Below are 14,170 nucleotides of genomic sequence, written 5' to 3' on the forward strand. Positions count from 1 at the left end.
CCAGGTTCCCCACAGCAGCCTGAGGGATTGCCCACCGCACCTCCTTCTGCAGTTTGGGGAAGATCAGCTGGTCAAGAATGTTATCCAGGATCCATATCGGAATGATGTGCCTCCAGCTGTCGAGGAAGTCCACAATCGGGATGCAGTTGCGGGGCTGCCACTGGGCCACAATGTTTCGCACGTACGGCATCCACGTTTCCCACATCAACCTGAGGATCCCAAGCGAGCAGTTCAAGGCCCAAACCAGCCCATTTAAAGGCTCTTCTGGGGAAGAGCCCGTCTGCCCTTCCCTGCTGGAGGCTCACCTGTGAAAGGCATCTGAGCCGAGGTCCTGTGCGCTGTGGGAGAGCAACCGATCGTTCTCCAGCAAGGCTTTCCATTTGGCCAGGATCTCCGTGCCGGCTGTGCAGTCCTGCAGAGAAAAGGGGAGAGATATGGCCCTAATCCCAAGCCTGGTGAGAGGCGCATTCATCCCCAAGCCTTCAGAAGCTCCTTTGGAGCTGCACTCGGAAGCCCACGGAAGCCCCACCTTGAGGGGATCCCAGTTCCTGAAGTAGTCCTTGACCAGAGGGAAGACGATGGCCACGGCCAGGTCCACGCGGTCTGACATCTGGTACTCTTCATAGTACTTATCCTGGAGGGTCTCAAATATCTTGACGCACTCAGGCAGAGTCAGGGGGTCTTCGCAGTTGGGCTGCATCCGCCTTTCGCACTCTTCCACCAGCTCCAGCACCTCGCCGAGGTTGCGGATGTCGGTCTCCTCCCGCAAGAGCACCGTCTCCATCTTCTCGATCTCGTGGCTCAGGTTAACCACCATGTCTCGCTCGTACTGCAGCTGCCGGTCATTCTGGATGATCTCCTGCTCTGTCAGGTCAATCAGCAGCTGCAGGTTGTGCTCCAGCTCCGGCAGGGAGAAGCTCTGCGTCTTGGTCTCCTTGCCCAAGGCAGGCAGCTGCTGCTGGGGACCGTCCTCTGGGATGTTGTGCTTCTGGCTGATCTGACTGTAGCTGTAGTAAACCTTCTGCTCCCGGCCCGTCATGTCAATCACCTTCCAAAAGAGAAACCGCACGGAGTGAGGAGGCAGAGGGGCACAGTGGAGGAGGACTGCCAACTCAGAGTCACCTTGTAGGGAAGACGGGGGTGGCATAAATGTGTAACAAACAAACTTAGGCTGCTGCTGTTGCTGACATCCATTCCACAGCCAAAGCCCCAGGCAGGCAGCTGGAGATGTACTAAGGGCTGCAAGCTCAGTCTATGGCAGAACTTTCATTGCTGTCTTTCCTGGATGGAGCAGGACCGCTTAGCCCCCCTCTTCCTCCCCCCCCCCGCCCATCTTGCTGCCACCTCACCTTGACCTGTGTCAGCTCCTTCTGAGGGGCAGACAGCTGCTTGCCCGCCCTGCCCTTGGCTTTCAGCTCTTCCACCGTCTTGTAGGTATACTTGGGCTTTTTCTTGCCCCCGCTAGGGTCCTTCCGCCACTGGCTGAGTTCCTTTTGAAATTCCTGGGGGGAGAGGAGAGATGTCAAAAACAGAGGCAGGCAGTGCGCAATCCACAAGGCACCCATTTTTTACTGAGATCAAGCAGGAGGTTGCATGGGGGAGGGGCTGCTGTTCCCCCAAAGAGGTGGGAAGCGACAGAAGGTATTCCTAGCAGCCGGTCTCTTGCAGAGAGGCAGACTGGAGCTCCCAGACCTGCAGGCGTAACATCAAGCCATGCCAACCGTGCCTCAGGTCTGAAACTTCTGGCGTGAACCACTCGGACGCAGAAAAAACAATTTACCATATAGGAAGACATTCGAGAGATTTCCTTGTTTTGCTACAAAGCCGGGGGTGGGGGAGAGCCTTCTCCTACACCAGCTCTAATTGGAGAAGGGGAACATGGGGTCGTACCTCCTCCTCCTCTTCATCAGAGTCAACAATGGGGAAATCTTGCAAGGACTGTGTGGTTCGCTCCGAGCCGTATGCCCCAATCGCTGCCTTGCCTTTTCTCTGCTTGGCCTCAATGGGGTTGATGATACCTAGGAAAGTTCTTCAGGGTTAGCGAAACAGAGAGCTCCCTGCAGACACCAACGGAACAACGGCTTGCCTCCCAGAGTTGTGAGGCTCCATCATTGAAGGTCTTCAAGAAAACATTGGGCAACTGCCTGTCTGGGATGGTATAAGGTCTCCTGCCTTGGGCAGCGGATTGGACTAGAAGACCTCCCAGGCCCCCTCCAGCCCTACCCCTTGAACTTTATAAATCACTAATTTGGGGCGACCATGGATAAGAAGGTGGTTTTCAGAGAAGCTGTAATGCAAAAAAGGGAGTAAGGCAAAGGAGGGCTTGAGGGAGAGCCGGCCTACCTTGGGCGTTCTTCCCCAGGCCTCGGCCAGGCACGTAGCCCATCTTCTGCAGGAGCTTCTGCCCGATGCCCTTGGTGTGCCTCTCCCAGCTGCCAAAGTCCACGAAGGACTTGCTGCCGCCCACGAAGCCCTTCTGGCTGGGCTTGAAGTTGCCGCCCTGCGTCGGTTCAGAAGAGAGGACGGGAAGGATGAGCACCGGGGGGGGGGGAAGCGGAGGGGGGGAGGGGGGCGCCCCGGCCTCGCTCACCGTCTTCAGCTTCTTCGGCACCGCCGCCTCCTTGGGGGGCTCCTCCGCCCGCGCCCCGCTCTCCCCGTCCTCATCCTCCTCATCCTCCTCCGAGTCCTCGCCGGGGCCTTCCTCCTCCTCCAACGCCGCCGCCGCCGCCCCCTTCTTCAGCCCGGCGCTGATGAAGCTCACCGGGGCGGAGTAGTCCCGGGACCTGGGTGGGGGGGGGGAAGGAAGGAAGGAAGGAAGGGCGGGAGGGCTTTTAGGACGGGGGGGGCCCAGCCCCCCCCCTCCTCCCGGCCCCGCCCGCGCACCTCTTCCCGCCGAAGCTGGGCCTCTCCTCGTCCGAGTCGCGCTCGGCCCACAGGCCGTAGATGGCCTCCTCCTTGGTCTGCCGGTGCCGGTGCCGGTTGGGGTTGAACTCGTTCTGCAGATCCCACTCGCTGATCTCGAACCTCTCCATCTCCACGCCCTCGTCCTCCTCCTCCGCGCCCGCCTCGCCGCCGCGCCCGTACAGGTGAGAGAGCGACATGACGCCCGCGGGGGGGGGGAGGAGACCGAGAGGCACCGGAACGACCGAGCGGAACCGCCGCAGCCCGCTTCCGGCCCCCACCTCCTCCTCCTCCTCCGGCGCCCAGGGGAGTCGCTGCGCCTGCGCGGGAGGTGGCCGCTCTCTCTCCCCGTCTCGGTGGCGCGGCGGAAGCCTGCGCGTGCGCAGAGCGGCGGTTCTGCTGGCGTTTGGGGGGGGGGGAGACCGCCGAGCTTTAAGCCGATTCACGGAGGAGTCTTGCAATTGCCAAGAAGGCGGCCAGACCCCCCCGCCTCCCCCCCCCAGCTCGGTCTCGCTCCCCCTCCTTGCAACGGTGCAGGTTAATCGATGTCTGGTTTTTGCCACACTTGGAGGAAACAGTGGCTGCGCAAATCAGCCGTCCAAAAAGCCGCCACCCTGACAGGCCTTGGAGCGCCTTTCAAGAAAAGCGGCTCCCTTTTCCTCCCACCAGCCGACAGGAGGCTCCCCCGGAATCCAGCTGCGGCTCTGCGTCGCCCTTGCCCGAGCTCTGGGCTTGTTCACCAGGCCGGCCTTCCGTGGGCCACCGCAGACTCTGGGGCCCGCTTGGAAGCGTGACTGAGCAAAGCAGCGTTTGCTGGCTGGGGTTCTGAGCTGGGCAGTCCCACTTGGGGTGCAAAGAGATCACACGTTTCCTGTTCTGTATCTGCGTGCCAAGAAAACAAATGGGAACATCCCCCCCCCCCCATTCTAGGGACTACCAATAGTTACGACCGATATTTTAAAAGCTCTCAGTTAAAACAGGATTTAACCATTCTCTCACAAGAATAAAATCTGAAAGAGGCAATCTCTTATATATATATATATATATATTTCAGAATGAATAAATAAATCTCTTTAATTTGGTAAATTACCGAGAAGAGAGAATTAAAAGAGACAAGTGTCAGTAAGACCGAAAACGCTCTAAAGAGGATCTGCAAAGAGAGCTAGTTGAGGTCTGCAAATTAGAGAACAAAAATTACAAGATGGTTTTACACAGAGCCTGAAAAACTTGTTCCGCAGACAAGTATAAAATCTTCTCCAATATTCTTTATGGTTCCCTTTTTATTTCTACATATATGACTGCAGAGCATGTCCAAACTTGGTACGTGACTTATTTCCCGGAACTGGAAAGTCCAAACTTGACAAATTAATGACAAAATGAAAAGTATTTCACAGATAGCACTTGATTTGGCAATATCAGTAGCAAGCAATATGCTTGGATAACAGATTCCCACTCTTGTTGTTTGCAAATTTTCTTCTCTTCAGAACAAGGGGAAGCAATTTGCACCTAAAAGAGAGCAACAAGGAGAAAGCAGAATTACTCCGGGACACAGTCTTCAAACGAGGCAGACCAGGGTCTCCTTCTATGGTGGGAATCCAGGGCCGAGAGGACGACACCCCGGAGAGCCACCCTCCCAGCATCAGGATGGCTCCTGTGCAGCCCCACCTGAGTTGGAGACATGCTCTGCTGGGACACGCCAAGACGTACCTGGAAATCATTGAGTTGGTCAGTGAAAAGCAGTCGTATTTGGAGTCCCCTGCAAAGATCAAACAGAGAGGAAGAGTCAGCGGCTTCTGAGCTGGGCAGTTCCACTTTTACACTGGTTGTCTGAGGTTTCTAGCTTTCCCAGCAGGTCCAGATAGGAGCAAAGTTAGTCAAAATATTTTAAGGGATACATAACTATTGGATTAGTTATTCCCGGCTGCAAGAAATTCGTATATCAAATCTCAAAGCGATTTAAGCTGTAGGAATTATGCCTCTGAGGAGATGCCTTCGCAACAGTCGGAAAAGAATGACAGGGCAAAGCCACCCAGAAGAGAAGGCGACGCTGCCTGACAGGATCCTCTCAATGGAAGGTTGAGAGGGGAGCACTCCTACTTTGGTGTCCTCCTAGCCCCCTCCCTTGGAAACTACCCAGCCCCAGAAATAAAAGGCATTTGGGGAGGGGATGCTGGTGGACCCCAAAGGACTGTGCCTGGCTGAATTAGGATCATTTCTGCAGCCTGGGAGAAGAGGAGGACAGAGGCGAAGGAGCTGACCTGAAGGTGTCCCTTCAGATTGGCAGGTGTTTTGAAGTCTCCATTCAGGACCTGGAAAAGAGGAGCACAGAGTCAGCCGGGTCAGCAGGATTGGGCCCTGCAGCCCTTTGCTCAGCCAGGCAGTCAGCCTCTCACCGTTGAAAAGGTGGGCTTGCCCGCCCCCCTTTCAGTGAGGAAAAGCCTGTCTCTAGTTCTGAGCTAGTAGGGCGGCAGGGAGGGGCTTATAAAAATCCGGATTGTGTATGGAAAGCCCCTTTCCTGAGGCCAAAGGGACGAAGATGCCAATCAGGCCAGGAGACCCAGCCCAGCCAGGGACTCTGCGGCACTCACCCGGTGGGTGTTGTTGATCACCAGGGGGTCTGGGCTGCCGTAGTTGGGAGGGTTTGCGTAGGGGTCATAGCCCAGCCTGGCCAGCATGGGGGCAATCTGAGCCATGTCCTGCACCACGTCTTCCGGAATGTGTCCCAGCCACTTGGTCAAGGCCTCCATGTTCACAGGCTTGATCACTTGGTCTGTGGATCGCTCGATCCTGTGCAGAGACCAGAAACATCTGTGTGTTGCGCTTGGCTTTCCTTCAGGTCAAGTACAGCCTGAGGACTTGCAAGCTAAATCTGAAAGAACTTGGGAGGTGGAACTACAGAACTGTCTCCCCCTGAAAAGCCTGAAATTTTTTTGGAGGGCCACCCTGGTCATGCACCCCAGACCTTCAAGGGAATTCCAGCCCCTGAATTAGAACTGCCCCCGACCCGACCACGGGGTGATCCCTGACCGGCCCCTCACTTGGACAGGGAGACGCCGCCTGGCTTCCCAATCAGCTCCTCATGGTGCAGGACAGCGTCGCTCCAGGCGATGTCCAGGAAGTCCATGATGGCCCGCATGGACTTCTGGGGGTGCAGAACCAGCTGCTCGTAGTAGACGGGGAGGCAGCGCAGCCGCCCGATGGCCAGGCACTGGGAGTGCATCACCTCGATCGCTTTGTTCCACTTGGTCAGGCAATCCCGGTAGCTCCGCAGGTCGAAGCCGGCAATGGTGACCTTCCTGGTGATCATGGAGTGGACGGAAGCCCGCCCGTCACGCACCATCAGCAGGAATTTGGAGTTGGGGAAGAGGTGGGAGAGGTAAATGGAGGACTTGAGCGTGAAGGGGTCCTTGTTGCAGAGGTAGCGGGCTGGCTCCCCGTGCTTGGCGATCACCTCCAGGATGAAGGCCTGCATGGCCGCATCCAGCACCTGGTCTGTTACTCCGGCTTCGTCCAGGCGCATCTTTTCTCGCCCAGATCGGGACCAGGCTTGGCGCATGGCCAGCACCCGTGGGATGATGCGCGTCTCCTCCCCGCAGCGCACCTCCGGGTGAGCGTCCAGCATGGCTCGCATCAGGGTGGTCCCGCTCCGAGGAACCCCCCCGATGAAGATGAGCGGCATCTCCTTACTGTATCGATACTCGACTCGGTTGGCGTCGAGCATCACCAGCTCCTCGCTCTCGGGACGCATCAGTGCCCGGCTGAAGCCCTGGCCCAGGATCTGCTGGCACTGCAGCATCTGCTGGCCCAGGTGGACAGAGACCATCAGGGCGATGGCAAAGCCCACCACCATCAGCACTCGTCTCACGGTCAGCCGCATCCTCGCCTCCTCCACATGGGACCAGCGGTCGCGCCACCGTCAACATCTGGATGCTGCTGGGACAGTAACGGAAAGATCTTTCATCATCTGACTTCCCTCTTGGCGGGCAGAGCCCACCCAGGGAAGGGTCCACCCTGTGGATGGAGCCCCCCCATCTGCCTCCATGAAGGAGAGCATCGGGGAGCTCCACAGTCTTGCCCCCCCCCCGCTGCTCTTCAGCAAGGCTTCCTTGAAAAGGGTCTCTTGGCAGGATTGCTGGGGAGGGCAGATCCCAGCCTCAGGACTGACACAGCAAGGACGTTTCGCCCAATTTTGCTAGGCCTCCACCTGCCCTCCTTCCCTTCCCGCTGCTCTTCCATGCCTCCATTAACAGTTCCTTGCAGCTTTTGAAGGTGATGAAATATTAATGGCACAAAACACGGGCCAGAGTGGTGGTGTGGGTGTGTGTGTGTGTGGAATTGCAAGCGGGGCCATCAAATATTCATCCACCGGGGCCAAGAGACATCAGGGGAGTCTATGGTGACAAGGGGCTCACCTTCCCTGGTGGAGTTCATTTTCCTGCTCGCTCGTTGCTCCCTCTCAGCACAACCAGGAACCCCCAAAGTCAGGGAAGTCCAGCCTGGGGAAGGGAAGCACAGAGTCAGTTGGATGCTTTGCAGGGGCCGCATCCTGCAGTGGAGCTCCCTGGCTTGGGCCCCTCCTGCCTCCTGCAGTGGCCCCGGACGGCTTCCTCCCGTGCAGAAGCCGCACCTGATGCTGCTGGGCGCCCTGTGGGATCAGCTGGGCTTAAGGCTGCATTCCAGGCCAAGCTGGAAGAGCATCAACGCAGCCGCCTGTTTCGGGGACAAAGAATGAGCCTGTTGCCATGACAACAGACAGGCGGCCATGCTCCACCAAGCCAGGCAGCTGGAGAGCCTCAGAGAGACGCCTCCCCCCTCTCAAGGCCAGGTACACACACAATGAGCACGCATGCACACGTCCACGTCCACGGACACACGTTGGGTGGCCTAGATAAAAGGCTGCTCAAGCCCACAGAAGGCGGCTGCTCTTTAATTTGCTGCATTAGGTAAACAGGAAACTTCTGTCGCACAGAATCCAAGGGACTCTGCTGTTCGGCCGCATTTTCAGAAGAGGCCAAAGGTGCCACCTGCATCATGGGCGGGGGGGGGCTGAAGGGGGAGAGGGGTTTTTTTTTAGGTTTGCCAACCCATTGGCTTCATGGTCACATGTATCACTCAAAACGTTAACATCACTTTGCAACATTTAAGGAATCAAGCAATACACCAGCACGTCAGGGAGTAAAAGACAATTTTATCCAGTGTTTGAAGTGGAAGTATATTGAAAAAAATAGAAGGGTGGGCAGAAGTGTGCTTATTGGTCGAATTCTAACTTTGAGCAACCGGCACCCACTGGTTGTTTCTGACTCTCAGACCAGCCAGCTGAAAGTCCAGCTTGTGCTCGGACTCCCAGGCTCCCTGGGACAAGCGCACCCTCCATAAAGGCTGTCCAGGGAAGACAGCCAAAGCCAAACGAGAAGGATCGGCTTGCAATTCTACCAGTCTGGGACCCTGGTGGCGCCCCTCAAGTGCTGCAGCACCCGTTTCCTGAAGGCCGCACAAAGAGTGCCAGCTGCAGTGCCTGGACCGACTCTGCCCACAAAAGGAAAACCTGGGATGCTTTGGAAACTGCCTCCTACCAGGATGGGCCCTCCCGTCCCCGTCCCTCCGTGCCTCTGGCAGGAGAAGCCCGGAGGGAGCGTCACTCGGCAAAGGCCACCAACTTTGGCCCTTGCTGGGCAGGCAGGCTGCCTTCATTGGGTGACTCTGGGAGCAGCTCAGCTCTTACTGTGGCAAAGGCCACCAGGAGATTCCTGCTCTCGCTTCCAGCAAAAAGAAAGGCCCTCTCATGGATCAGGATTCTGGAACCATCGAGCTAGTTGCTAAGGGACTGTGAGCCACACAGCCGGATGCACCACTGAGATTCAGGCCTGCGGTTTCTCAGCCATCCACGCCTGCCAAAAGGCCCCGGGAGCTCTCGGGGTGTCAAGGAGGGCATTTCAGTTTGCTCTTAAGTGCCGGAAGGAGCCTCTGCATGGCAAAGACTGGCGCGGATGGGGGAGAAAGTGCTTTGAAATGTGGGCTCCAGGGCACACCCTCCCCCCCCCATCCAAGCCTGGAGGGAGTCTGGGGTTCCGGTCTCTCTGTGTCCAAGTCTTGCAAAATGAATACAAATGCCTAAACCATGGTCATGTGGGAGAACCACGGCCTGTGGTGGGAGGGAGTTCCAGGCACAGCCGTGTTTACTAAACAGTGCCCACTCAGCTGAGGAGCTTCCCGCCCAGGGGCAGGGAAGGAAAGCTCAAGGAGGCAAGCAGATGCGGCTCTGCCGGGGAGCCCTGCCCTCCCCACTTGGCTCTCTCGAAGGGTGGAGAGGGGCTCAGGAGGAGGCTGGGGGGGCAGCCCTGGAGAGCCCCCAGAGAAGAAGAGGCGAGGAGGAGGAGGAGGAGGACTCGAGAACGGTTCAGGCTCTCCCTCTGCCTGCAACAGGAAATCAAGAGCTACAGGCCTGGAGCAGCTGAGGAAGAGATAAAATTGGTTTCCTGTGCCACTTACGAAACCACACTTGTGGGCTTTGGTCTTCAGTTTGACTCAGCGTTTCCTAAAACAGAGCACTTCTCCTGCCAGGGGCCTCCCAGTGGGGCTCTCGGCGGCGGCTGCTTTCAAGGATGCCGAAGGGGGGCAGTCAGCCTGGGGAGCACTTCTGCATCTTAGCACCCGTGGCTGGAGTGAGCGCAAAAGTCTCATCTACTCCCGAAGGACTGAAGCCCCTCCAAGGTCTGGGCTGAAGCCCATCTCTAGTGTGGATCAACTGCAAGGCCTGGGCAACCTTTTGACCTGTTGTTTATAAAGGACAAAAACGTTTCTAGACACCAAAGAAACATAATTTTCCTTCAAGGTTGCCTGTCATTTTTCTCCAGCGGTGCTGCAGCGACAAACCATTTACCGTGCGGGTGTTGTGTAGGTTGTTCAAAAGCAGCTTAGGGACATTTACAGACATGAGCGGATGTACGCACATATGTGCACACGCACACACGCACGCACACACAAATACCCAAAGAGGAAAGAGAGAAGGTGGAGGGCGGAGGAGGCTACCCAGTTGGGCTGTTTTGGAGGCAAATGGGATTTTCCGGCAATGGGGGAAAAAAAGACTCAGAACAGCAGTGGGTGGGTGGGTGGGTGGGTGAGTGGTAGTGGAAACCGGGAGGAGACCCAGAGGGACCCGCCCTCTTGCCCAAAGGCAAAGCAACTCCTGGGGTCTGCTGTGCTGGCCAGGGGGTGGCAGCAGAGAAGAAGAGCGGGAAAACCTGGCCCCCAACTCCCCACACCCTGCAAGCCAAAGCGCCTCGCTGAGCTAAAGTCAGCAGGGAAGGGGGTGGGTGGGTGGAAAGGCCGCTCCGTCCCGATGTCCAAAACCGGCTTCCGGACCTCTCCTTTTAAGCAAACCATGCCCCGGTTGGTGGGGAGAGGGGATATTTGTCCTGCGGACGGGGGACCTACCGAAGGAAGCCTCCAGCGCCAGGAGCACCGTATCTCAGGACCCCTCTGGGTTCATTCCAGACAGAGGAGCGCTGTCCTTTCGGAAGAAGAACTGGAGATTGGGGGTCGAGCTGGAAAGCGCACGGAAGCTGCAGCCGGGTCCAGCCAGGCGCTGCCCAAGCGGCCTTCGCGGCGGCCAGGGGGCGACGAGGCTGGGAAGCCAGCAGTGTCGGGGAGGCACCCGAGGCCCAGCGGGGAGCCGGCCGAGGGCATCGGAGCGAGCAAAGCGGGTCAGTAGCGGCGCCGGGAGAAAAACGGTGCCGGAGCCGAGCGTCTCCCGGCCCCCTTCTGCGGGAAGGAGCGGGGCTCCCGGAGGGCGCCAGCTGGCAGGGGGCGCGGGGGAGGGGGCGGGGCGCGGGGGTGGCGGGGCGCCGGGGGTACTCACCGCTCGAGCCGCGCAGGTAGCGGAGCCCCCTTCGGCCAGGGAGAGCGCAGGCAGCCCCGGGCGGCTTCGCTCCTCCCGCTGCCCGGCCGGCGCCGAGAGACGTCACGCGCACCGAGGAGGAGGAGGAGGAGAGGACGGGCGCCCCGCCCACTCCCAGCCCGGGGGACTCGCGCGGCGGCGGGCGCTGGGCTGGCCCTGCCGGGACGGGGAGGGACGCCGCCAAAGCCTCGCTCCCCGCAGCCTCCCTCGCGGGCCCCGCAGCTGGCCCAGGCCGCCTGGAGGCTCTTGCGGTCCCGCCGGTCTCCGCGCGTGGCTGACCCCCTCCCGGGAGCCCACCCCAGCGAGGCCGAGGGCGAAGCTAGCAAGGGGGCCTCGCGAGGCCGGAGGGGGAGCGGCGCCCTTCTCGCGGCCCAGGCCGGTCGGGCGCAGACGGGCTCGCTGGGCCGATCCCCGCTCTTCCGCGTAGGGGGCAGAAGAAGGGGCGGCTTCAGGCGGCGCCCGCATCGCGACGGGGGTGGCCAAAGCGCCCGGCCCGACGACAGACACGATCCGGGAAGGCGACAGAATCGCGGTGCTGCGAAGGCTGCGCCGCCTTTTACGGTTGCGGGCGGCAGCGGAGGAGGAAGCGGGCCGGACAGGCGCCCCGGCGCAGACCGTCGAGAGCGCTTCTCCCGGGCAGAGGCGAGGCGCCGGGAACATCGCCGCCCCCCCTCCTCCTCCTCCTCCTCTCCCGGCCCGCAGGCGAGGAGGCGCCCCCCTCCCAGGATCGGGCCCCCCAACTCCAGGGCTGAAACCACCCAGAGCCACGCCCACCTGTCACGTGCCCTCGCGGACTGCAACCTGTCGGCTCTGGGAAATGTAGTTTTCAGAGGCAAGACGAGCTCCTCGCGAAGGAACTACATCTCCCACAATGCCCCGGGAGCTTCACCTTGGGGTGCAGGAGTGCGGTCCCCAAGTCGCTGAGGTGCAGATCGGTGGTGCGGCGACGCCCGGAGGATGCCCGCGTCCCCCCCCCCCACCGCCCTGCGTGGGTGTTTTGGATTCTTTAGAGTGGGACTTCGCTGCCCATCGCGCACGGCCGCCAAAGTTTCCTGGGAGTCGAAGTCCAAGCTTCGTGCCTCCTGGCTGGAAGTCACGAGCGTGCCTGGACAGCGACCCCCGCCCCGCCCGCTCCCCCTCCCCCGAGGAGAGCGTTCCCCTTCCCTCCACCCCCCCTCCTCTCGGCCTTCCTCTCGCATCCACTCCGGACTCGGCCCCCTCGCGAGCTGGCACAGCAGCCCGGCCCCCCACGCGCCCCCCGGGCCCGGCTCGCCCCTCCTGGAGCCCCCCCGCTCATGCCGACCCGCCACAGCCGGTCCGAGCCGGGCTCCGAGGCCAGGGCGGGGCGCTTCCCGGCTGAGCCCTCGGTCGCCGAGTGAACTGCTCCCCGGCGGGCGGTCCCGGGGCCCCCATCCCTTCGGGGGGTGTCTGGCTCTCCCCTCGGAGGGCTCCCTTTGTCCGAGGAGGGCGGGGGCAGCCCTGGAGGGAAAGGCCGCCACGCAGGCACTTCGGGCGCCAGGTGGCGACTGGCGCAAGGAAACGGCTCGCTTCGGCTGCTCGTCCGCGGCTCCTTCCTCTCCGCTTTGCCCGGTTGGGGCGCGGGCAGGAGGGTCTCCGGCTTGGCGAGGGGGCGCTGTCGCCCAGCAAACCGTTGCCCGGTTGAGTTTGCCTCCGTTTATCCCCCAAGAACTGGAGACGCCACCGGCCCCTGGGTTGCTGCCCCTGCCGCTTCCCGCCGGTTGCCCCCCCGCGCCCCCGTCTCCTCCCCGGTACCGTCCAGTGGAGGAATGATCTGTCGGACCGAGCAAAGCCTCGGGGGATGCGGGCCGGGCTCGGAGACAGTGCTGCCCCGAGGAGCTCTCTGCCTGCCCTGGGCCCAGCCTGGCTTCCCCTGCAGGTGGTGGGCACAGGCGCTGGTTTCCCGGGCACCTCCATCCCCTTGTGCCACCTTCATTCGTGGAGGAGTCTGGCCTTTGGGCTGGTTGTGGCTAGAACCTGAGGGAGGGGACAGGGCTTCTGAGGGATGCCGGATGCCAGCAGAGGAGAGGAGAGCAGAGCAAGGGCTCTCTCAGCTCCTGGGCGGCCCCTGAACAGCGGGCAGAGGCGAAGGGGCCACCCTGGAGCTGCCTGAGCACCAGCTGAGACAGTCTGGGGGACCAGGTCAGTGCCCCGGCGGTGCCCGTGGGGCCGCTCTGCCCAGGCCCATCCTTTGGCCAGACGGGGTGGGGGTTGCCTGAGCTGCAGTTCACCCACAATAACTAGGGGTGAGCCTGGCTCTCAACCCAACCCCCCCCACACACACCTGTGCCCTTCCTCCTCTTCCTCTTCCTTGGCCCTCATCATCTCCTCATTAATACCCCCTCCCTCAGCCAGCTGGTCATAATGAGATGCTAACTGGATTTTCTGTAATATCGGGTCAGAGAAGGCCAGGAATTATGGCTGCAGTCAGCGTATTGTTATTATCAATCAATAACCTATTTATTTTCCAACACTCCTATTAACCTCGGCCAGCCAATCACCATTTCAATTTGAAAAGGCTTTGCAGGACACTCTGCTGAGTGGACAAGCCAGGCTGTTGAAAGGAGTGGGCCTGATTCTGAAGGAGGCATGCGCCTGGGGTCATCTTCCGGGGTGTGTGTGTGTGTGTGTGTGTGTGTGTGTGAATATCTGTTAACTCTGCATCCTTTTGCCTTTGCTGGGAGGCAGCAGAAAATCCTCTTTGCATCTTGGGGTGTTCTGGGTCCCTCCTCAGCCCACGGGATGTGTGTGTGTGTGTGTGGGTCAAGAAGGCCCTGGGTTCGGCATTTGCAGCAGGGAGCCTGATGGCCAGCACAGTCCTGACCCTCCTGAGTATGCATCTGCACCGGGTGATAAGCGCTGTGATTGGCTGAGGCCCCTCGCTGGGCTGCCCTCCCTCTGCCAACCACAGCCGTCCTCAAAATGAGGGGGGGTCTCCTCCTGGGCTCCAGGCTGTTTCGGTGCCCTGCTCCGAGGTTCCCTCCCCACAATCTGCTAAGCCAGGAAAGATGCTGACCCAGCTCAGTCCTGCCCACGGCTGCGGTGTTGACCAAGGATTGGGGAGATCCGGGCTCAGTTCTGAATCCCGCCGAAAACTGACTGGATCTCTGTCCTCGGCCCCAAGAATGAAAGGAGGACTGAAACTGGTGGGCATCGTCCTCCCTAGAGCCCGTGGAGGTGGGCTAGCCTGGGGTGGGTCACCGGGGTCTCTTGGAAGGGCCACTCTGATCCTCACACTCGGCTGCCTTTATGGGGGGAGGCAGAATGGCTGTGACCTGCTTCAAATCAAGTCACTGATTTGATCTATTTTGACACTTCAAATTGATCCAGAAAATTGTTTTGATTTGATTTTCC

At 59.9% G+C, this 14,170-nt stretch overlaps 2 protein-coding genes across 2 annotated transcripts in view; both read right to left on the reverse strand.

The window, feature by feature from the left end:
- TFIP11 (tuftelin interacting protein 11) overlaps positions 1-3,101 on the reverse strand; it is a 4,819-nt gene extending 1,718 nt beyond the window's left edge. Inside the window, exons 1-8 of the mRNA XM_015815771.1 lie at positions 2,884-3,101; positions 2,591-2,783; positions 2,344-2,500; positions 1,891-2,018; positions 1,350-1,502; positions 530-1,048; positions 306-412; positions 41-209 (exon numbers count right to left, since the gene is read on the reverse strand). Coding sequence (XP_015671257.1) covers positions 41-209; positions 306-412; positions 530-1,048; positions 1,350-1,502; positions 1,891-2,018; positions 2,344-2,500; positions 2,591-2,783; positions 2,884-3,101 — 1,644 coding nt within the window. The remainder of the gene's footprint in view (positions 1-40; positions 210-305; positions 413-529; positions 1,049-1,349; positions 1,503-1,890; positions 2,019-2,343; positions 2,501-2,590; positions 2,784-2,883) is intronic.
- Positions 3,102-3,940: 839 nt separating this feature from the next.
- TPST2 (tyrosylprotein sulfotransferase 2) lies at positions 3,941-6,823 on the reverse strand. Its single transcript, XM_015815807.1, has 5 exons — positions 5,940-6,823; positions 5,490-5,688; positions 5,160-5,210; positions 4,609-4,657; positions 3,941-4,407 (listed from the first exon to the last, which is right to left on the reverse strand). The coding sequence occupies exons 1-4, from the start codon at positions 6,776-6,778 to the stop codon at positions 4,628-4,630; spliced, it is 1,119 nt and encodes a 372-aa protein (XP_015671293.1). The 5' UTR covers positions 6,779-6,823; the 3' UTR covers positions 3,941-4,407; positions 4,609-4,627.
- Positions 6,824-14,170: the final 7,347 nt, after the last annotated feature.

The sequence above is a fragment of the Protobothrops mucrosquamatus genome, unplaced genomic scaffold (assembly GCF_001527695.2).
Source record: "Protobothrops mucrosquamatus isolate PMUCROS unplaced genomic scaffold, P.Mucros_1.0 scaffold374, whole genome shotgun sequence".
Taxonomy (NCBI): domain Eukaryota; kingdom Metazoa; phylum Chordata; class Lepidosauria; order Squamata; family Viperidae; genus Protobothrops; species Protobothrops mucrosquamatus.

What these genes read in the sequence shown, in the direction of transcription:
- TPST2 (XM_015815807.1), bottom strand. Translation starts at nt 6,778, where the DNA reads ATGCGGCTGACCGTGAGACGAGTGCTGATGGTGGTGGGCTTTGCCATC. An exon ending in GGCGGCGTCTCCCTGTCCAA is followed by an intron (nt 5,689 to 5,939) that starts GTGAGGGGCCGG and finishes GTCTCTGCACAG; the next exon opens with GATCGAGCGATCCACAGACC. An exon ending in TGATCAACAACACCCACCGG is followed by an intron (nt 5,211 to 5,489) that starts GTGAGTGCCGCA and finishes CCTCTTTTCCAG; the next exon opens with GTCCTGAATGGAGACTTCAA.